The 21994-nt window shown below is 40.5% G+C and overlaps 1 protein-coding gene across 1 annotated transcript in view; it reads left to right on the top strand.

Annotated features, from left to right (window-relative positions):
• KCNQ5 (potassium voltage-gated channel subfamily Q member 5) overlaps positions 1 to 21994 on the top strand; it is a 295778-nt gene that overhangs the window by 234622 nt on the left and 39162 nt on the right. The window contains exons 4-8 of the mRNA XM_074819752.1: positions 5242 to 5417; positions 5847 to 5972; positions 15842 to 15952; positions 17862 to 17957; positions 21183 to 21277. Coding sequence (XP_074675853.1) covers positions 5242 to 5417; positions 5847 to 5972; positions 15842 to 15952; positions 17862 to 17957; positions 21183 to 21277 — 604 coding nt within the window. The remainder of the gene's footprint in view (positions 1 to 5241; positions 5418 to 5846; positions 5973 to 15841; positions 15953 to 17861; positions 17958 to 21182; positions 21278 to 21994) is intronic.

The following is a 21994-nucleotide window of genomic DNA, read 5'->3' as shown; positions in this document are numbered from 1 at the left end:
TTGTTGTCTCTGTGTACTCTTCTGTAGCCAGAGCAGACACAGTATTGACAGCCATTGCAGTTTCCTGCGTGTTCTTAACAAGAATGCGTAAACTTGGAGAATTTTCTGTGAATTTATAGCAAACACTATTTTGATGATATAGTGATGACCCTGAAATGAATAAATATTGTTCATTTTCTATTCAGATAAAATCAGAGAAAAAAAATATCACAAGATTCATTTAACCTGTATTGGCCTAAAGTATCATTTTTATTTAGAAGGAAGGGACGTTCCAACACATCAGGATTAAATGCGGGCAACAGGAAATCTTATACACTAAGACTTCGAAGAATATGAAAGAGAGAAAGATAATGTAGGTTTGAGTATTAGTTTGAGCATGTACATAAGCTTTGAGCAGGTGAGAGATTGTTATTGATTACATTTCCTAATATCATTCTGACATTCTTTCTGTAATTTTAGAGATTGTCCTGGTGGTACCTCAAGGATTTGGGGCATTTTGCAATATCCAAGTAATGCTTCTGTGTTCACTCTTTTACCTATATCATTGGGTCCATTAGCATGATACCTTTAAATACTATAAAATCTCACAACATTCAAAAAGTTCATAGTAGGAAAGTTACGTTGAAAAAGTTGTTAGAAGTAAAACAATCCATTATGATGATTTGTGATGCCTCTTTTTTTATCATTACTAATCTCCCAGTCACAGAGTTGCCATTAGAAGTGTTTATAGCTTAGAAATGATAATCACACCTCCATGGGTGACCCAAGTGATCCAGAGTTTCTGACCAAGCTTGAGCAGGGTAAGGCAGCCCAACATTGGCCTTCCGCTGTGAAGTAGGGATCGCAGACTGGTGCATCTCTCATGAGCTATTCAAGTTTCAGGTTGTTGCATTACTGGGATTCAGTTACCTGTCTTATATGTCACTGTTTTAGTGAGATTGGACAATATACAACTGTAATCTATTACACACATGAGTTCTGGGTTCATCTTTTCTTATTTTTCATGGGGCCTCCCCATTGTTAACATGGTGGCTGTCAACTGAAAAAGCCTTTGATAAGTTACTATTAACAAAACTTTCATTTAATCTCAGGGGTTTCTTGAGAGGTACTAGGACAAATGTCTGAAGTAGAGGAATTCATTGTTTGAAATTTAATTTTAAATGAAGTGTTCAGAAGTGAACATTTCAAAAGCTGCTGAGAAGATCTGAAATCTCAGACTGGAGTTAACACGGGAGGACGATATCTGCTAGGATAAAAATATGAGAGATATTTCTAAAGAGTGAATAAAATCAGCATCATAGCTAAAGAGACACTTAAACACTTTGAAAGATTGTATACAAGATATTTGATTGGAAGAAATCAAAGAAGTAGATGTACATCAGAAATTTTTGTCTTCTAATAAGTCATTACAGAGAAGTTTGGAATCATACTGCCCATTACTGACTCTCACATCCCAAACTTTCCTGGTGCTTTACAGCAAGATACAGAGTGAAATTTCAGGCCCCATTAAATTAATTGAAATGTCGCTATTATTTAATTCTTCCTGATTTCCCAGTTTTGCCACTAAAAGATAAAGAGGAAAATACTGATAGAAGTTTGCTAAAACCTTCTTAAAATACAGAAATACCATGGAGATTTTAGCTAAATTCAAGTAGAATATGAAAAGAAGTTCAGAAGAATATTTCGCTCTCTTGCTAAAAAGAGGGCAAATGGCACCTGAGGTATATAGGATAAAAATGTGGCAGGGAGAGAATTATAAAGTACTTAACTTTTCATTTTTCCAAGGTATGCTTAGATAAGAAAACCAAGCAAGTTTAACATATTCAGAAGTGACTTTCAACTGTTGCAAACTTTTCTTTGGAATCTGATTTCATTCCAAACAGGGTTTATTTTGATTTATCTTACACCTGTTCCTGGCAAGTTAAACTACACTGAAATAATGTGCCTGCCTACCTTCCCTGCTTCTGAGGGAAACACAGCCAGGGAGGGCTGCCTTAGGCAATGGACACACTCTTTCCTTCCCTATTCCCAGCCTGAGGAGGGAGGGGGGTGGTTGGGGGGTGCATATTGTGAAGAGGTGAAGAAGATGGGATGGTATGGTGTGAAAAAAACACCAGCAGCCTGGGAAGGCTCTTTTCCCTCCAACTGTTTTTTAAACATGTGCCAAAGTGTTTTCTGCTCCCCTGTTTCCTCAGCTTCTCCTCCCTTTGCCTCTCCCCATCCCTACCCTCCATCTGGAAAGGTATACACAAGTAGATGACTCCCTTGGACCAATACTTAAAAAAAGGGAAAAGAGAGCTATGCTGATGTTGGATTCTTTGTCTCTCACAGTCAGAGGGGACCAGAGACCCTCAGTGGGGCAGAGGGCTCCCAGTAGTGGAGGGCAGATACTGTATGGTGCTGGCAAAACTGAATTAATTTGAATTTTTTGCAGTGTGGGACCTACAAGAAACTTCAGGTTATAAGGAAAGCTGACAGAGCTCCTGAAATGGGCAGGAATAAGGCCAGGGGCAAATCATTGCCTTTTGTAAAAGGCTGACCTATTGAGAACGGTTGAGGGTAACCAAAACCCCCAGTAAGCACTTCAATAATTTCCGGACTGAATGCATAATTCATAACATTTGGGAGACCTTACTCTTTATTAAGTTCTAAGAATGATTTGCAGGAGTGCACACTGCTTTTCTAACAATATCCATTTTGCTGCTAGCCAGTCACCACTAATTAAAAATGGCTGTTACGTTGCTGCTCTGCTCGGAGCAGCATGGGACAAGCCAAGCTTGCTGTCATGTTAGTTACCAGGGGCACTCTTTCTTCAACAGAGTCTGTATTGCTCAAGACTTTCCAGCATGCTCTATGTGAGCCTCAGATCCAGATAAACACACCTAAATATAGAAGTTTGCTCGTAGGTGGGTGCATGTGTGCTACTTGTTTATACTTCCACTATAGTCGGTCGAGATCTAGGGCTTAGTTCAGCAGAGTACATAGAGGTGTCCCCTGTTACATGATATTCACTGCTCTCCAGTGACTTCTCCTGAGGGGCACAGCCCTCCCAGGTCTGAGAGCACAGTGGCCGGACCTAGGGGATGTCTCAGATACCTTAAGGCATCTCAAATGGCACTGGACAAATAAATTCGGGCAGCTGAATTGAGCCTTCTTTGTACTAAACCCAGAGCATGAGTCAGCTGAGCAGCCAGCAGGAGCCTTCCTGAGGATTATCTGCACCTCTCTTGGCTGACGTGATTTCCTTGTGCTGCATGGGGAGTTTAGACACCTGCTTCGCATGTAGACACCTACATTTAAATGTCTTCACATGGAGCTGAATCCCACCCTATCTATTTCTCTGATCTTCATTAGAATTTGTGATGTCCTTAACTTTTCCTAGTCAGTTGTCCTATTTCTGAATTCTTACCCGGTCCTCCTGTATTTGGTTGTCATGCTCTTGAGACTTGTACTGTGCAGAGATGCCCTAGGATACTTTATCCTCTTCTGGCTCTTCTTGGTATCTGAACTTCTTGGATTTACATCTAGAAGCAAATCCAGCTTTTTTGGTAGCCAATTATATAGCAGCCACCCATGATCCACCTATGTAGTAGCCAAAGGCTTTTTAAAATGTCAGAGCATAAGATAGGCAGAAGGTCAGCCTAGCCTAACACTATGTCCAACAATGACACTAGCCAACAGTGGATAGTCAGGGAAGATTACACAAGAAGGGCAAACATACAGTGATACTTCTCAATAAGAGTCTCTCAGCCTCAAACAGCCTTCTACTTCAAGATGAGATGAGCCAGAACTGGGCTCTTGGTATTAATTAGCCCAGGATTAAATCTTCTCCCATGAGATCGTCCTGCTGGCTTTAAGCCTATGTAAACTTTTAACATCTTGTGACAAGGATTTCCACAATTTAACAGGACACTCCTTAAACCACAGGCTGTCTGTACCCTTAGTATTGTAGTAAGAGGACAAAGCCACCCATAGGTGAGTTCAGAGAAACCCAGGATGTTTGCAGGCAAGGGTGTTGGACCTCAACTTACTTCGGTGGCTGGGCAGAATGAACCAAGGCTACTTCCTACTGTACTGGAGCAGGTTAAAGAAACAGTCTTCTGCTTGTAGGTACAGCCAGTCTCTCCCACTGCTTGCCTATGTGGGATCTTTTCACTTACTTGGTCATTCTTGACTTATAGGAGCTACACTTGGGACAAGTTGAGTGTTCATAACCAACACAAAAGAAGCAAAACTCATGTCAACAAGAACTTGCTTTCAGTTCTTCACTGGCAAGCAAGAGTTTAGAGTATCCTTGCACAGAAACTTACAAACACCACAAAATCCTAAGATTTAAACCAGGTATTTCTTACAAGGGCTCTTTAAGCTTTTAAAGAAGGTCAGGAAATTACTTATGAGGTGATGAAGTAACGCAGAGTTTGTTCTGTGCTTTTCCACTCCGTGCACACCAATGTGTCTGCTCCAATCATCATAAAAGAACATTATGCCTTCTCATAGTATCCATGTGCCATCACTGTGCTGCTGCTCCTCATCTCCCTTGAAATGCTGTTCTGGCTCTAAGGGTAGCTGGCTAATTAGTTCATGCAGAACAAACTCACTCTCACAGTTTGAATCTGTGACCTGAAGAAATAAATCCTGACACTTGCTGGACTTCAACAAACTTTCCAGGCTGCCAGCTAAAAGAATGCTTCTGAATACCCAGCACTGTCTTTCTTCCTTTCCAGGAAATGGTGCATCAGGGGAGTTGTGTCCAGAAACTACGTGCCTCAACCACATAGTGTTTGTACTCATAGGAAATTAATACATGTGCTTGTAAGTCCGGTTCCACTGGACTCTCACCACTGGGGCTGCTTTATTTTTTTCTTACCTTTGTTTTCTTTTTTGCCTTTTCATAAGAAAGTTGCTATGGGGAAAGATATAAAGGGAAAAATTTCTGATCCATCTACTGATTTGTAGTTTACTACATCAGGCTTCAAAGCTCATTCATGAGGTTTCTTCAACACTGCTCCTCTTATCCATATGTTTTCAAAATTACTACCCTCAGTTTTCACCCTGGAGGCTCCTGAGGTAGTTTTTGACACCAACCCTGACTTCACATCCCTACCTCAAACAGGAATCTCAGTGCTTCAGATTCCCACCCACCACGGGAGGCTCTCTTTTGTTCCCTTTCAGCTCATGTACATGTATGTGTTATTTATTAGTACTTGGACATTAATGTTTTCTGTAATATATTTCTTTCAGACATCATTGTTCTCATCGCTTCAATAGCAGTTGTTTCTGCAAAAACTCAGGGTAACATTTTTGCAACATCAGCACTGAGAAGTCTTCGTTTCCTACAGATCCTTCGTATGGTGCGCATGGACCGAAGAGGAGGCACTTGGAAATTATTAGGTTCAGTAGTTTATGCACATAGCAAGGTACGTAATCTTAGATGCTGATTTTGTCTGGCTGATATATTCACTTGATGTGATTCAACCAGAGGCCAAGGAAACAAACATTTATCAGTTTTGAGCAGAATACCTAAAATCTTCTGAAGTAACATCAATTGTAATGGGCATTAGCACAGATACATCAGGCCACGTTAAATGCTAACAGTTTCAAGAATATGTTGAAAGTACTGTCCTTGATATGCAGTTGTAATTTGATATGTGTTAGTGAACTTGCTGAAGCATCAAAACATAGAAGTAGATTTGGTCCACTTTCAGAGAAAATTTGCAAAAGGAAAGCATTTGACTTTTAACTGCTCAAATGCCAAAAAAGAATGTAGATCTTTTCATTATGTCTTCTTTGAAATGCCATTCTGTCCAGTCTCAAATGGATATTGATCTCTGATTTCTTTTATCTAGGAATTAATCACAGCCTGGTACATAGGATTTTTAGTACTCATCTTTTCATCTTTCCTGGTTTATCTGGTGGAAAAAGATGCAAATAATCAATTCTCCACATATGCAGATGCTCTCTGGTGGGGCACAGTAAGTACACAAAAATAATACACACTCTTTAACCAGTATGCTAGAGTGCTTTGAATTTCACCTACTGTGAATTTTAACTTAGTGTGCTGTTCAATTAATTGTTTTCACTGCCATAAGACTGGTCTGAGAAGCTCCCTCCTCCAGCTCTTCATTTGCACATCCATAGTTCATTTCACTCCATCCTGCAGAACAGCTGTCTTATGTGCTTCTTCTGCAAACCAGACCACTAAATCTCCAAGAAAAGAAAGCATTTTATTTTTTAACCCAGATCCTTTCAGCAATACAGTTTGTAATATAGTCCCACAAAGATCTAAATCAGAGGGCTGTATGCTGCAGTGCAGGAAGAGGAACAAGTGTCAGGAAAGAAGGAGGGAAAAAATTCTTACACCAGCTTTGAGGTGAAGGGAAGAGTATCATCAGTGCCCTTAGAATCAAAGAATCATCTAGGTTGGAAAAGACCTTGAAGATCATCCAGTCCAACAATCAACCCAACATTAACAGCTCCCAACTACACCATATCCCTCAGCACTATGTCGGCCCTACTCTTAAACACCTCCAGGGATGGGGACTCCACCACCTCCCTGGGCAGCCCATTCCAATGCCTAACAACCCGTTCTGTAAAGAAATGCTTCCTAATATCTAGTCTAAACCTTCCCTGGCACAACTTGAGGCCATTACCTCTTGTCCACTTGTTACTTCGTTAAAGAGACTCATCCCCAGCTCTCTGCAACCTCCTTTCAGGTAGTTGTAGAGGGCGATGAGGTCTCCCCTCAGCCTCCTCTTCTCCAGACTAAACAACCCCAGTTCCCTCAGCCGCTCCTCGTACGACATGTGCTCCAGACCCTTCACCAGGTTCTTGCCCTTCTTTGGAGTAATTCAATGTCCTTTTTGTAGTGAGGGGCCCAAAACTGAACACAGTAATCGAGGTGCGGCCTCACCAGTGCCGAGTACAGGGGTAAGATCACTTCCCTGTCCCTGCTGGCCACGTTTTTTCTGATACAAGCCAGGATGCCATTGGCCTTCTTGGCCACCTGGGCACACTGCTGGCTCATGTTCAGTCGGCTGTCAGTCAACACCGCCAGGTCCCTCTCTGACTGGCAGCTCTCCAGCCACTGCTCCCCAAGCCTGTAGCGCTGCTGGGGGTTGTTGTGGCCGAAGTGCGGAACCCAGCATTTTGCCTTATTGAAACTCATCCAGTTGGCCTTAGCCCATTGCTCCAGCCTGTCCAGATCTCTCTGCAGAGCCTCCCTACCCTCGAGCAGATCAACACTCCCACCCAACTTGGTGTCATCTGCAAACTTACTGAGGGTGCACTCAATCATCTAGGTCATCAATAAAGATGTTAAACAGGAGTGGCCCCAGAACAAGCCCTGGGGCACCAACCGCCAACCAGATTTAACTCCGTTCATCACAACTCTTTGGGCCCATCCATCCAGCCAGTTTTTTACCCAGCAAAGTGTGTGCCCATCCAAGCCACGAGCAGCCAGTTTCACCAGGAGAATGCTGTGGGAAACAGCGTCAAAGGCCTTACTAAAGTCAAGGTAAACAACATCCACAACCTTTCCCTCATCCAATAAGCAGGTTGCCCTGTCGTAGAAGGAGATCAGGTTTGTCAAGCAGCACCTGCCTTTCATAAACCCATGCTGACTGGGCCTGATCATCTGGTTGTCCCACACGTGTTGTATGATGGTACTCAGGATGAGCTGCTCCATCAGCTTCCCGGGCACCGAAGTCAATTTCCCATATCATCCTTCTGACCCTTCTTATATATTGGCCAACTTCCAATCTGTCGGGACCTCCCCGGTCAGCCAGGACTGCTGGTAAATGACGGAAAGTGGCTTGGCAAGCACCCCAGCCAGCTCCTTCAGCACCCTTGGGTGTATCCCGTCTGGTCCCATAGACTTGTGTATGTCTATGTGATGCAGTAGGTCACTGACTATCTCCTCCTGGATTGCGGGGGGGTCGTTCTCCCAGTCTCTGTCTTCTGGCTGAGGAGGCTGGATTCCCTCAGTACAACTAGTCTTGTTATTAAAGACTGAGGCAAAGAAGGCATTAAGCACCTCAGCCTTTTCCTTATCACTAGTTACTATGTTTCTTCCTGTGTCCAGCAGGGGATGAAGGATGTTCCTGGTCTTTCTTTTGCTGTTGATGTACTTATAGAAACATTTCTTGTAATCCTTGATTGCTGAAGCTAGATTAATTTCCAGCTGGTCTTTAGACCTCCTGATTTCCACCCTGCATAGCCTCACAGCCTCTTTGTAATCATTGTGAGTGGCTAGCCCCTTCTTCCAAAGGCTGTAAACTCTCCTTTTCTCCCTGAGTTGCAGCCAAAGCTCCCTCTTCAGCCAGGGTGGTCTTCTCTGGCACCGGCTTCTCTTACAGCACCTGGGGACCGCCTGCTCCTGAGCCATTAAGACTTTCTTCTTAAAGAGTGCCCAGCCTTCCTGGACACCTATACCCTTCAGGACCGTCTCCCAAGGGATCCTGTCAAGCAGGTGCCCAAACAAGCAAAGTCAGCCCTTTGGAAGTCCAGGATGTCAGTTCTGCTGTCCCCTCTCTTGGCCTCTCTAAGAATAGAGAACTCTATTCATGATCACTGTGCCCAAGTCGGCCTCCAACTGCTACATCATCCACCAGTCCTTCTCTGTTCACAAAGAGGAGATCCAGCAGGGCACCTTCTCTGGTCAGTTCTCTCACCAGCTGTGTTAGGAAGTTACCTTCCACACATTCCAGGAATCTCCGGGACTGGTCCCACTCTGCTGTGTTGTATTTCCAGCAGATGTCTGGGAAGTTAAAGTCTCCCACAAGAACAAGAGCAAGCAAGAGATTTCTCCTAAGTGCCTATAGAATATTTCATCCACCTCTCTGTCCTGGGTGGGTGGCCTATAGTAGACTCCCACTACGACATCTGCCCTGTTGGCCTTCCCCCTGATTCTAACACAAAGACACTCCACCCTGTCTTCACTACACTTGTGCTCAAAGCAATCATAACAGTCCCTAACATACAGCACCACCCCACAGCCTCTCCTCCCTTGTCTATCCCTCCTAAAGAGCTTGTAGCCATCAATTGGCACACTCCAGTCATGGGAGACATCCCACCATGCTTCTGTGACAGCCACTACATCATAATTTTCCTGTTGCAAGCTCCTCCTCTTTGTTACCCATGCTGTGTGCATTGGTATAGATGCACTTCAGATGGGCTGATGTCCCCAGCACCTTTTTGCATTTAGAGGTCCTAAGTCTGGCCTGACCTTTCACAGGTGTACCACAGTTACTGATCCATCCATATCCCTTGCATCTTTGTTGTGCTGCATGTCACCATCCCTTGCCTCAACTGAGATGGCAGGGTGAGGGTCATCGCTGGCACAACAGCCCACAAACTCTGGTAACTTACCTTGGGGCTTATGTCTGGGAGTTCCAGTTTTGCCCCCTTCCCCCTTCAAATCTAGTTTAAAGCTCTCAATGAGCCCAGCTAACTCCTGCCCCAAGAATGATATTGTCTCTCCTTCCTCTGTACCTTGAACACAAACAGCAAGAATAAATTTTGCTATTCTGGTTCATCAGTGTTATTTTTACAGGGGTAAAAGCCCTGATTTAGTTGAGCTCACGTTTAATTATCAAATCAGTTGGTTTTACTTTGTTGAAAAGTGTGGGATCTAAGTACACACCTGACTGCTTTTCTGAAAGAAGGATTATATGAATGCTTACATATTTAAATAAACTAGGCTTTAAATGAACAATGAAAAACTAGGTCTGAAATTTTTGAAATTATTTTTATGGCATAATATGTAGGGTTTTTTGCTTAAAAATGCCCTATAGTGAGCTAGGTCCCTGCACAGTGTGGGAGTTACTTAGGCAGGTTAAGAAATCTGCCCCAACAAAGCCTATGGCAGAGCTATTGCCAGGCAATATAAAATGTGCTTTTCTTCTCCTTCTGATGCAGTAGAACAAACACCATGAGCTCTAACAGTGTCTGGGTAGTGAAATGATGCCTGTGAAATCATTAAAGCTACTATAACCTAGAGCACTCATTAATTTTCCTGGAATAAGTGCGACACCTGAACCAGCCTCTGCCACCTTTCCTCATCAGAGGGATGCAGGAGTGAAGCTTTCTCACCTCAGACCTTCTGCTGACAAGACTTCATCTGGACTCAGTAGTATCTGCAGGCTCAGAGCATGCATAGATGGACTATGCAAAAACCCTTTCCAAAATGCTTTAAATCCTTGAGAAATATTTTTAGTAAGTTTTGTTTAGATTTTGAGCAAAGGTCAAGGTCATTTTCTATTAGGACTAGTTTGTGTATTTGAAATTTTTTCATCTAAGGGTTAATAATATGTTACGTGTCTTCCCTAGAGACTATATTTCTGTGTTATTAGTGCACAAAATTGGGAGCTTGGAAAAGCCAGACCTAGTAGGTCTTACTTGTGCATTTACAAATATACAGAAATATTTTTCCTGAAACTTGTTGCTTTAGAGCATCAAGGCAAATCTCTGATAAAATACACATTTTTATCCTGTAATCCAAATGTAAAATTCATGCTGGCTAAAGTCATGAGAGAAGGTTTTGCTCTTGGTCGCATCACTATAGTTTATTTTGTTTCACGATTCTTCAAAAGCCAAGGTCTAGGTTTGGTTTAGAGCTTTCTAACCTGCCTATATTGACATGGTTTTGAAGCATCTGGCTTGGGATGCTGGTGACCTCACTGATGGGTACCCTTGCTCCAGCAGTCTGCAAACACCATTGCCCCTTTGGGGGTGTCAGTGTGGATGTGATCCTGCAAGAGACCTTCCTGTGGTAGTGCATGGGTCTGGGAATGCAAGTTTTCAGCCATTTGATTCTCCAGGAAACAACCTTTGCCTCTCTGCAAAGCCATGTGTGACTTAGCACTGCATAGGGTGGGAGTTTGGACTAAGCAGAGGATTGTATCCACCTGCCAGCAGGCAATAGTGAGGAGAAACATATCCACGATGAACAGGAAAGTCCCAGCAAACTCAGACCTCAACTCTGACATCTGACTGAGGCTCACATGTTAGATCCAGATCCCACTCCCTGAGCAGCTCTGACAGGAGGAACAAGGTCTTTATTTTAGAACTTGCTTCTCCACTACCTGCTGACTGCTATTTTTTAAGGAAAAACCCTGCTAAGAAATAATCATTGTATAAAGTGGTGCTTAAAATATTTTGTACACTATGAAGTGAAAATGTATGACTCATAGGTCACATAAGTAGCGCAACTGAGAAAATAGGAATCTTTTCTTGACACCAGCAGGAAAAACAACAAATTGTAATCAAAAACCTGAAAACAATCTATATTGTATATTTCTATATCTTTTCTTCTTACCCCAGTGTGTGACATGAATACATTTAAATTTTTAATGTGCTTAAGTTACTGAAAATCAGTGTTCCCCCTTACCTGTTATCTTTGCCATTTTAATAATAGTATTTTTTTATAATATGTAAAACAGTATGTGGGAAATGCATAATGTGCTTCTTAGTCATGCTTGTTTTTACTGCCAGAGTAACCCACATGCAGATTTTGAAAAGGTCAGATTGTGTGGCATTCTAGGGGAAATCAATGCTTAGTCTCATTGATTTGTTTATTTGCAAAAGTTGTTCTAACTTAAACCACAGAGTATCTACCAAATCCCAGACTGAATTCTGTGATAGCAGAGGTACAGGAAAAAAAAGACCGCATTGAAGTCAGGCAAATATAGTTGCCTTAAATTTCAAGCTTTTAGAGGCGCTTATGTCCCCCCCTTACAGGACCAGACCCAGCATGCAGCAATTAACCCATTCATTAATTCAGATCATTTAGGGCCATACCCTGCTATGGTCATTTCACCGACTCCATTTCTGAAGCCCCTATTTTTATGCTGAAATGAAAGACAGGATATGGCATCCTAATTTACATATTAATACTCCACTGTATTTGCAATTGCATATTGTACCGTGCAACCTACAGTTTAAACATCATGCTAATGTTACTATTGTGAATATTCTTGTGGTTGGGGTCCCCACAGTGCTGCCTAACACAGCAGCACACAACAGCATGTTGTTATATGAAGACCTCAGGTTCAAAATTTGCTTTGGTAGAAAAGGTAAATTAGTTTAACAGAATAAAATAACTAAACTGTACAGGAACAAAGGGTCAATTCAAAAACTTAAGTATTTCAAAACAAAACCATGCATGGGTTTCTGAGAACCTAGTGTTAGCTAGAACTGTGTGTGCTTATAGTGGCATTTAGTTTGTATGTTATTTAGTTTTACCTGCAAATGTAATGCAAATAAGATTCCTGTCTCTCTTACACATTTGACAAGAGTTTCTCTTAATAAGTCATTATTTTCAAGTAGTATCCAGTAGTTACAGCTGGATACAGAATGGCTCTGGCACTCCACATTGACCTGTAGGTGAACAAATCATAGTGCAATGAATAATATTGTCACAATTCCTAGCTCAGATGAGTTAATATTGATGACGTTTTTCTCATTTAATGTAATGGCAGCATGAGAAAACTACATTTTTTTCAGTTAATTGATTTCAGGTAAAGATTCAAAACATAAGTACTGCTAGCAGAACATAAAATGACATCAGAAAGAAATATTAGAGAAGAGGAGAGCCTCCTGGGTCCTATCTCATCTAATTGAAGGCACCTAGGTTATATAATCACATTCATTATTATATTACCTCACTTATTATTAGCATATTTATTAGCTCCAGCAATGAGATATAACAGAAGTTCTATCATTATTGTAAGTTTTGAGTCTAGCCAGGTGACACTGCCTGCCTTAGCTGGTCTGTCCAGACATCTCATTTGTAGAAGCAACCAGAATGGAGTGTTGCATCTGGTACAAAAGATAGGACTCAGCTTTCTCATTTAGCCACGTAGGAGTGCTTGAACATAGGCATACAGTGCCATGGAAGATCCGTTGGAGAGTCAGCTGTCTCTCCTGCAAGTGGCCCCTATTCAGATGGCCCAGGGCATCTCAGGTGTCCCTAGACATTTGTTGTCAGGCAAGCCTAAATCCTGCATTTTAGGATAGCATGAGTTGCCTGCCGGAGGAATTGTGCATGTTGCAATAACCAGATCATGCTAAACACCTAAGCATTTTATTTTTCAAGTTGGGTGAAATGAATCCTGTACAAATAAAATCTAAAAGGTTTCGTTTATTGTCCTGATTTAGACTGTAGTGATCAGACACAAGGCTGCTCAGCAGGTATCCCCAGAAAGGCATGATTTGCACACCTTGTTATTTCTTTTATTGTATCTTGATCCTCTTTTTCAGCACTTTGCTTCCTCTGACCAAGTCTCCTCTCAGATAAACAACCTGTTCCTAATTACCTTCACAGGTTCGACACAGATTTTGTAGTTCTGTTACCTAGTCACTCTTGGCCTTGTATGATACCACTGATGCATTCACCTAGGTGCTGTTGTCCTTGCAAGACTGTAATCCCCAAAAGGTCCCAAATAATTTCCTCCTGTCACCTTTGAACTTTCATCACTGCTCCCTTAACCACCCATGGGATCCAGCCTTCCCTCACAGTGCTATCTGTAACTTCTGTCTGCTTCTTACATTATTATCAGTGACGTCTGGAAGTTTTTCATGTTGTCATGGTCTCACATCCAGTAGTTTTCCACACCCTGTTCAATTAACTTGACCTCAGGATTATGCCAGTCAGGGCCTGGCCAGTCATTCACTTGCAGCACTAACAAAGATGCAGAGGATTATTCCTGAACTTGATCCTGAAGTTGTCTGAAAAAATATTTTCTTAGCTGTGTGATGAGAGGAATACAAAATGAAGATCAAACCCATTTGTTCAGTGTTGAGTAAGACAATACAGCACAGTGCTGACACCTATACGCCCATGTAAAGACTGTCCTAAGATAAAACAGCTCAAAGAGAGCAAGAAGCCACTGATATTCTTAATCATAGACTAATACCATTAAGTCCTCAGGACCTAAAAGAACAGGGGAAAGGCTTTAATACAGTCTTGTTATTTTCTTTGGAGAAATTCCAGAGATAGAGTCTGTGTGACTGCTGCTGGTTTTGGATTGCTCACATATGTCAGATCCCAAAGGTTCAAGTTTATCTTTGACTTCTTCAGAAAACAGTTCGGTGGCAATATCATTAATATGCAGATGACACTTAGTTCTGTTTCCTTCTTGTCAGCCCAGGCAGGAGAGATATCTGTACTTTCCAGTGTCTGGCAGAGATAGGCAGCTGGACAGAAGCCAAGAAACTGGGCTCATTCCAGAGCTTCAAACTGCTTTGCAATGACTGGCCTGGAAATGATTTTTGAGGAACTTCTATTCAGGGCTTCATTTGGTCAAGTGCTTTGTTGCTCTCAGGGTCTTAATAGCCTCAAACTGTTCTGCACTTGCCCTGTGATGAGAAGAGCTGGGAATACCTTCTTCAGCAAACAAAGGAAATCCAAATCAAGCCCCTCTGCCAGGCCAAGAGCGTGGTTGCATCAGCACACCTCTGCCAGAAAAGAGGGAGCTGCATTCCCATGTCCCTTCCTCCTTATCGCTCAATCTCAGCCATGCACTGCCTTCTGCAGGCTCTGGAGCTTGTTAGGCACCTCCGTGAGCTAACACAGCTCACTGAAACAGCAGAAACAAACCATACAGAACTGTGGATAATTCTCTCCACCTTCCTGGGTTGCATTGGCTCTCCAAAGAGTCCAGCAAAAGTCGGGAAGAGGGGATGAGGCAGGGAAGTGAAAAGAAGCAAGGAAGGAGAGCAAGACCTGATAAGCACACAGGGTGGTGTGTCTGTGACCAGGCTAGCATTACAAAACTTGAGACTTGATAACCACTTGAAATTTCAGCTGCAGCCTTAATTCAGCTCACTCTCTTTCAGTCACTATGGCTTTCTCAGGGTAAATTACACCCACAGCTTGTTCCCAACAATGGGAGCAATTAAAAGCACTGTTTACTATCTACAGAGCCTTAAATAGTTGAAATCTAATTACTTCCAAAAGACTTTCCTTCTTTTGTCCTGTGGTGACCCCAGCATTAAATAGAATTGCTTTGGCCGTCTTGCCTAGGAATGAACTTTGAGGAAGCTGGAAGCAAAATAATGTCTCTAGAAGGCATTTTCCTGAAGAATTCATTCCTGCCAGAATATTTGCTAAGCCTGAACTTGCCCACATTTGGTACACGATGTAAAATAATTCTCTGTGCACATGTTCTCCGCTAATAACAGGCCCCGGAGTCCTTGGCATTCAGCCTACCGTTGTCTATCTTTGTCCTTTAACATTGTGTGCCATTGCCTGAGCACGCACCCTGCAGCCTACCACCCGGCCTTTGGAAATCCTCCTCTCTGCCCACACCTCCTCCAGCTGCCTGCACCAGGCGGTTGGGTGGGTCCAAACTCCCAAGAGGGAATCACAGAATCATAGAATGGTTTGGGTTGGAAGGGACCTTAAAGATCATCTAGTTCCAACCCCCTGCCATGGGCAGGGACACCTTCCACCAGACCAGGTTGCTCAAAGCCCCGTCCAACCTGGCCTTGAACACGTCCAGGGAGGGGGCATCCACAACCTCTCTGGGCAACCTGTTCCAGTGTCTCACCACCCTCACAGTGAAGAATTCCTTCCTTACATCTAATCTAAATCTACTCTCTTTCAGTTTAAAGCCATTACCCCATGTTCTTTCACTACATGCCCTTGTAAAAAGTCCCTCTTCTCACAGAAAGCTATATTAATATTAATTTATTTATGTTTGTTTTTCTTTCAGAAAAACTATATATGTTTCATGTGTCTTGGATTATTTAGTGGAAATGCTGTTTCATGCAATGTAAATAATCTGTAACTAATCTCTCAGTGACTTCTGGTAAACCACAATGTTTATTCATTTCTTTTTAGATCACATTGACAACCATTGGCTACGGAGACAAAACTCCTCTTACTTGGCTTGGAAGGTTGCTTTCTGCAGGATTTGCTCTGCTTGGCATTTCTTTCTTTGCACTACCTGCTGTGAGTATGCCTATAAATTTTGTAAAAAGGTAATAGAATCTTCTGTAGCTCCTACTGCTGTTAAATACAAAAAGTTGAAGGAAGCTCTCTACATTAAGAACAACTGTTTAAGGCTTTTTGGTCTGTGATAACACTAGTGAACTGCTATCCAAAATCCAAACAAAAGGTTTGATGTCACTGCTTGAATTTTGGGGAGTTTCTTTGGCATGGTCAAAACTGGGAAATAATCCTAAATTAAGTAGCATACTATTGTGTAAGGTGAAAATTCCTTTCTTTTGTTACAAATTGTGGCTTATCTATTACTGCTTTCCTTTCAGATTTTTGAAAAAAATAATGTTTTTATGACTTAGATTCTATTGGAAAAAAAAATTAGATATTTCTAATAGGTTGTCCTGTATGACCATGTTCAGGCTACCAACAGAGAGTAGTAGAAAGCATTAAATCAACCTTTAATTTTTAATAGTTAATCAAAGTTAATGTTGTTGAATGTAAAAATGCAACTATCGTTTTCTGTGAGTGATTGTAAATAAACATGACAGTTTCTTTATGTTGCTTTTATCAATGTTCAAGAGACTTTAATGGAAATGGGAATCATCTAATTACTAAAATGTAGTGTAGCTTCAGAAATAACTTTTCATTTTTGCAAGTAAATTGCCTTTATTTTTTAAATTAGTATTGAATAAGCTTGAAAACAGAAGTGACATTTGTATTTTGTCATATTGCATCCAGGGTAACGTATACAGAAATATATTAATACTCAGATTCATTGTCTATAGATCACTATAAAACATGTATATTATAATACTACATTTGTTTTCAACCATATAAAGAAACCCAGATTAAAAGTCAGCATTTGCCAATAGCATTGAATCATCTAGTGTACTGCATTTATTTATTACTCTAAGTACAGAGAGTATTTCAGTATCTCTGGCATATTACCTGTTTGTGAATCTTTGACATTTAGTGGCAGCTACTGTAATTAATTCCCTTTGTCACCTAGTCACCACTAACAAGAAATTTAGTCTTATCAGGATTATAATGAACATGTAAAAGATGAATAACCTTACATATTAGAGATGCCAGAACTTTTGTTCCCTGTGTCATATCTATGTACAGATACTTATTTTCCTCATAAACACTTTTGTGTTGAGTCTGTCTGTAAAACAAGATATGTGTGAATGTTGTGCATTTCTAATATTATTTTATCCTGACTAAGAATCAAGTGGAAATATTCTTCCTTATAATGCAGACATGTTCAGCAAAGATATTACACTCCTTGCAAGCCAAGGAGAGAAACTTTCTCACTCTTTGGGTCTGTTCACCTGGAGTCAAATTTATCTTACTTAATTCAAAAGTTAAAAGGCTAAAAAAGGAGAGGTTTAATCACCAGCTTTTTTCATAGCCTATAGAATGAACAACGGGGATTATTTAGATTGGAAAGAGTAAGAAGAAATTGTCTTAATCTGTTAAGCAAGGCATTTTCTAATTTTTCTAAAATCAAAAGTTATAATAAGCACTGCAGATATGGACTTTGAGGTCCATATATATCTGGCAGCTGGTCATTTCATCATTCCTGGCTTAAGTTCCTCTGAATGTTCCTGCTTGATTTTATATCTATATATATCTCCATGCCCTTTAAAGCTGGAGGAACATAGTGTAGCACAAACCCAAGCAATGGTTTGAATGAGTGGTCACTAGTAGTGCCACAGATGTTCCCTCTTAAATAAGGAGTCTCCTGCTTCACCACGAAAGGGGCACTGTTGTTAAGCCTTATACTGTCATGTACTGTCATACATGTGTTATCTGAAGCAATCATATAGCATAACATCTTCATTAAATCTTTGTAGTTGATTATGCACATTGTTGAAAAAACTACGTGCATAATGATAAATGGCGTATTGTATTGCAGGGCATCCTTGGCTCAGGATTTGCATTAAAAGTGCAGGAACAGCATCGTCAGAAACACTTTGAGAAAAGAAGGAATCCAGCTGCCAGTCTAATTCAGGTAAATATGGAATCAGTGAAAAGATAATAGTAGGCGATTTAAAGTACATATTGGAGCAAGTTTTATTATTTGAATTTGGAAAGCTTTGTGCAAATAATGTTTAACAGATTGGTTAGTTTCATGAAATAAGTTTGTTCAGTGATTGCCGTGTGTTGCCATAATTGTGTATATTGCGTTTCTATGAGTAGTTTTTGAGTTCTTCTATCCGTGCGAAGAAACCAAGTCAATGATGTCTGTTGCATGCCTGCAGTTAGGGAATTACTTGGAAAAATAGAACTGATCACTATAGACACAGCACTCTTGCCTATATTAAGCTGCTTTTCATCTACAGGGTTTGGAGTGCTCCAATGAGTGATACACTTAGTAAAAATTAAAAGTCTCCTGCCCAGAGAATTGCTTTCACTATTAGTCAGTTCAAAAGCTGGAAATGTAGTTGCTAGCAATTCCAAAATGTCTGAAATTGTCTGAAGTGGTTTCAGCTCCAGTATTGACATGATGGTGTGTATTAACAACTGAGAAAGATTTTTTTAAGCAAAATAGGGATATTTGTTAAACAGCTGTTTTGCATGAGTTTTTTCTTTAACTTACAGTGCTAGTTAAAAATGAGAAAATCCTCTAAAGAATGATTTTGCGCCAAGCTTTACTCTACTTGATGCACTGAAGAAAAAAAGGAGGGAAATAATCCTCTGGTGTCCTAGTTTATTTTCTTGGGATCCTCAGTGTTTTATGTGTACCATTTATGATTTTTTTTTAATTCTGAAATCATAAATCCAAATAAAGAAGCTGAGCATGAATATACTAGAGTTCCATGATAAGTTCAGGATAGATGCCAGGCTGTCTTTGAAGCATTCTTAAAGTTAATAAATGTTTTCCATTATTACTGTTCAATTATTATTAAATATTAAATATTTTAGATTTAATGTTTATTGTAATAATTAATAAATATAAATCCACTCCTTTTGTATCTATTGTACTGTAGAATGACTGTCTGGGATATTTTCTAATACATATATTCTAATCTACTTCTTCCAAGTTTGGTTGCCAGAAGAAACACACAATAGATTTAGGTTTTGGATGTAGCTCTTCTTATTATTGTATGACAGTTCAACCAAAATATTAGTAAGACATCATGCTAAATAGATTAAGAGTAGTTGGCTGACTGATTTCCGAACGTGACTCTCAGTGGCCAAAATCATTGTGAAAGGAATACATTTGTGGTGGGATCCCATGATGAAGGCTTTTCAGCATTTACGTGTTCATTTTCATGTTCAGCATTTTCAGTGATCTGGAAATTAATAAAAAATTGCTGATGGAGCACAAGACCAGCAGAATAGGAAAGATGAGGACAGGCACACAGGAATGAACCCAAGGATGATCTGTGGACTTTACAGGGTGGAATGGTTCCTAACAAATTTCTTAATACACCAAATACAAAACTTGATCTAGAAACAATTAATTGAGACTATTACAAGAGGACCCTATCCCAGTGTTAGTGACTCTGGAAAGGATTTGACGAAGGATGAGAAACACAGAGAAAGAGTGGGAAAGAAGGGTCAAGAGCTTCATACAAGTTCCCAGTATGTTACTCCAGCTGGTTTGTTACAGTCCTTAAATACAGAACCAGTATCTAAGTAACAAGTAGGAGGAGGCTGGTATTACCACTGTGTATAGTGATGCTGGTACTAACATGCTACATATCAGCTCAGCATCTACAGTTTGTAAATTAGACTGCAAAATAGGAGAAAACAAAGAAAACATTGGAAAAAAATGAGTGCAGGACTGGAGAAAATTTCATGTTCATAAATGCAGAACGTGTCTGAACTACGTATCATTGTCTACTGTAACAGTGCCCAGGCTTTTTTAAATTGTCTGTTGTGGCTATTGATAATGAGCTACCATGGAAATCACTGTGCTCTAGTTCATCAGGATAATGTCTCTTTTCTAATAAGTTACTCTGTAGAATTAGTCTGTGCTAACTCCTCTGTTGCCGTAGATATGCTGTCTGCTAGAGCCTTTACCTGACTTAAACATAGCTAGGATATCTCTGTAGGAAACTGAAATGTTTCATGTGGACATACTTTTCTCAGTTTCTTTAGCTTATAAGAAATACCCACTGTGAATATTATTTGACCATAAAAGTCCAGAGAGGAAGTACTGGAACCTACAGGACTATTTAATGTAGCAGACAGAAACGTAACCAATATGTTTGGCTATAAGCCAAACCCAAAGAGTTTCAAATTAAAACAATGCAGAGATTTTTGACAATGAGAATGAGCAACCAGTGGAACAGTTTACAAAGTGACAGGTTCTCCGTCTGTAGATGAAGACTAGTTGTATTTCTGGGAGATATGCAGTAGGAAAACACAGGGTATTAGACTCTATATAAGAATACCTGGATGACATTTAATGATTGACAATATATAGGAAGCGCAGATACTAAGCTAGTACAAATTAATATAGTATGCTGACATCAGGGAAGCTGTTGCAGTTTATAGAACTGAGGATCTGTCTTACTATCTACGTGCAGTTATAAATCCAAATAGTGGATACTCACCTTTGAAATTATTTATTTTGTGTTTTTAAACATTTATCAGTGTTTCAAACCACAGAGAATATTTCTGTTTTCTTCTAAATACTTTTTGTCTGGTTTTTATTATCGTTTACAAAAAGTATTATGACACTTTCTTTACCTCAGACTGCAAGCTTGTGTGGGTGTCCCCTATGGATTTGTCACAAATAAATCACTGTGATACTTTTTTGAGCACCTTTATGTGATTAATATCTTCTGGTGCTTCCACAAAGCCGGTAACTCTTACTTTACTGTGTAAAGTGTACTGTGATTCACAAAAGTTTGGTAGGTTGTTACTGGTATTTCCTTAATCAACCTAATAGAGCACATCCCAATCTGAGCAAAATCCCCTCTCTCCGTAATCAGTGCGGTGGCATTGTCACTTTATGTTCTTGGTTCCTTTGTGCTTTTCTATTGTTTCCCCATACCAGGCTTCTTGGCGGTTTTATTCTACTGACACCAGCCGAACAAACCTGACAGCCACCTGGCGATATTATGAAAGTATTCTTCCTCCCCTCAGGCATGTATCAGTGCTATGAATGATAAAAGAAAGCCATGACTTGTATTGGTTACTAATCTGCTTTTCAATTTTTTGTTTCATCCCCTGCTCCCTCTTGCCTTGTTTTTTTCTTTTTTACCATATATCCTGCACGTAGTGTGTATGGCGTAGTTATGCGGCTGATGAGAAATCGGTTTCCATTGCTACCTGGAAGCCTCATTTGAAGGCCTTGCATACCTGCAGCCCTACAAAGTAGGTACAAATATGGCAGCTGGTGATGTTCTCAATGTCTGTTCAAGCTTATAGAGAATTACTATTATTTGTCTCTTTTGTCTTGTTTTGTCTTCTTAAGTCCTCTCATTAAAAATTTCAACTAACAAATCAGATCAACATTATCTAGGAGCCTAGGACAGTGGGACAAATACAAATCATTGCCCTTTATCTAAGAAATATCACTGAGCACAGGCATTAGAAACATTTTCCCAAAAACCCAGTGATATATCAAGGTTAATGTTACACCCAGTTCCAAATTATCTTTAAGGAGGAAAATGTTAAGTTTAATGCAGACCTTTGTCCTTGATTTAATGCCATTTTTATGCCTGTGGCTCTGTATAAAGCTATAGCTACAGATCTACCTTTCCTAGGGAAGAGAGCCTTGGGGTATCCTGCAGGTGAATGCACTGGGGAATTTGGCCCTTTTCGTAATAACTTCTGATATATTCAGTATTTCCTTAGGACAAAATATATCCTCAGTTATACACACAGTCAGGAAGATAACTAAAAAGACCTGATGTCACAGTTTGGCAGAGAAGAAATATTTGATGTCCTAGTTTGGGTGAGAATTCACAGAGCACTGGCAGCCCAGGACTCTTCAATAATTTAGTACAAAATTTACCAGAAGGTAGTAAGTTGATGGGGCAGAAGTCAGGAAGTAAAAGATACTTGATAAAGATCAAAAAGGAGAGTGCT

The sequence above is a fragment of the Strix aluco genome, chromosome 3 (assembly GCF_031877795.1).
Source record: "Strix aluco isolate bStrAlu1 chromosome 3, bStrAlu1.hap1, whole genome shotgun sequence".
Classification (NCBI taxonomy): domain Eukaryota; kingdom Metazoa; phylum Chordata; class Aves; order Strigiformes; family Strigidae; genus Strix; species Strix aluco.
The sequence above is the reverse complement of the archived record's forward strand: the minus strand, read 5'-3'. Positions and strand labels throughout refer to the sequence as shown.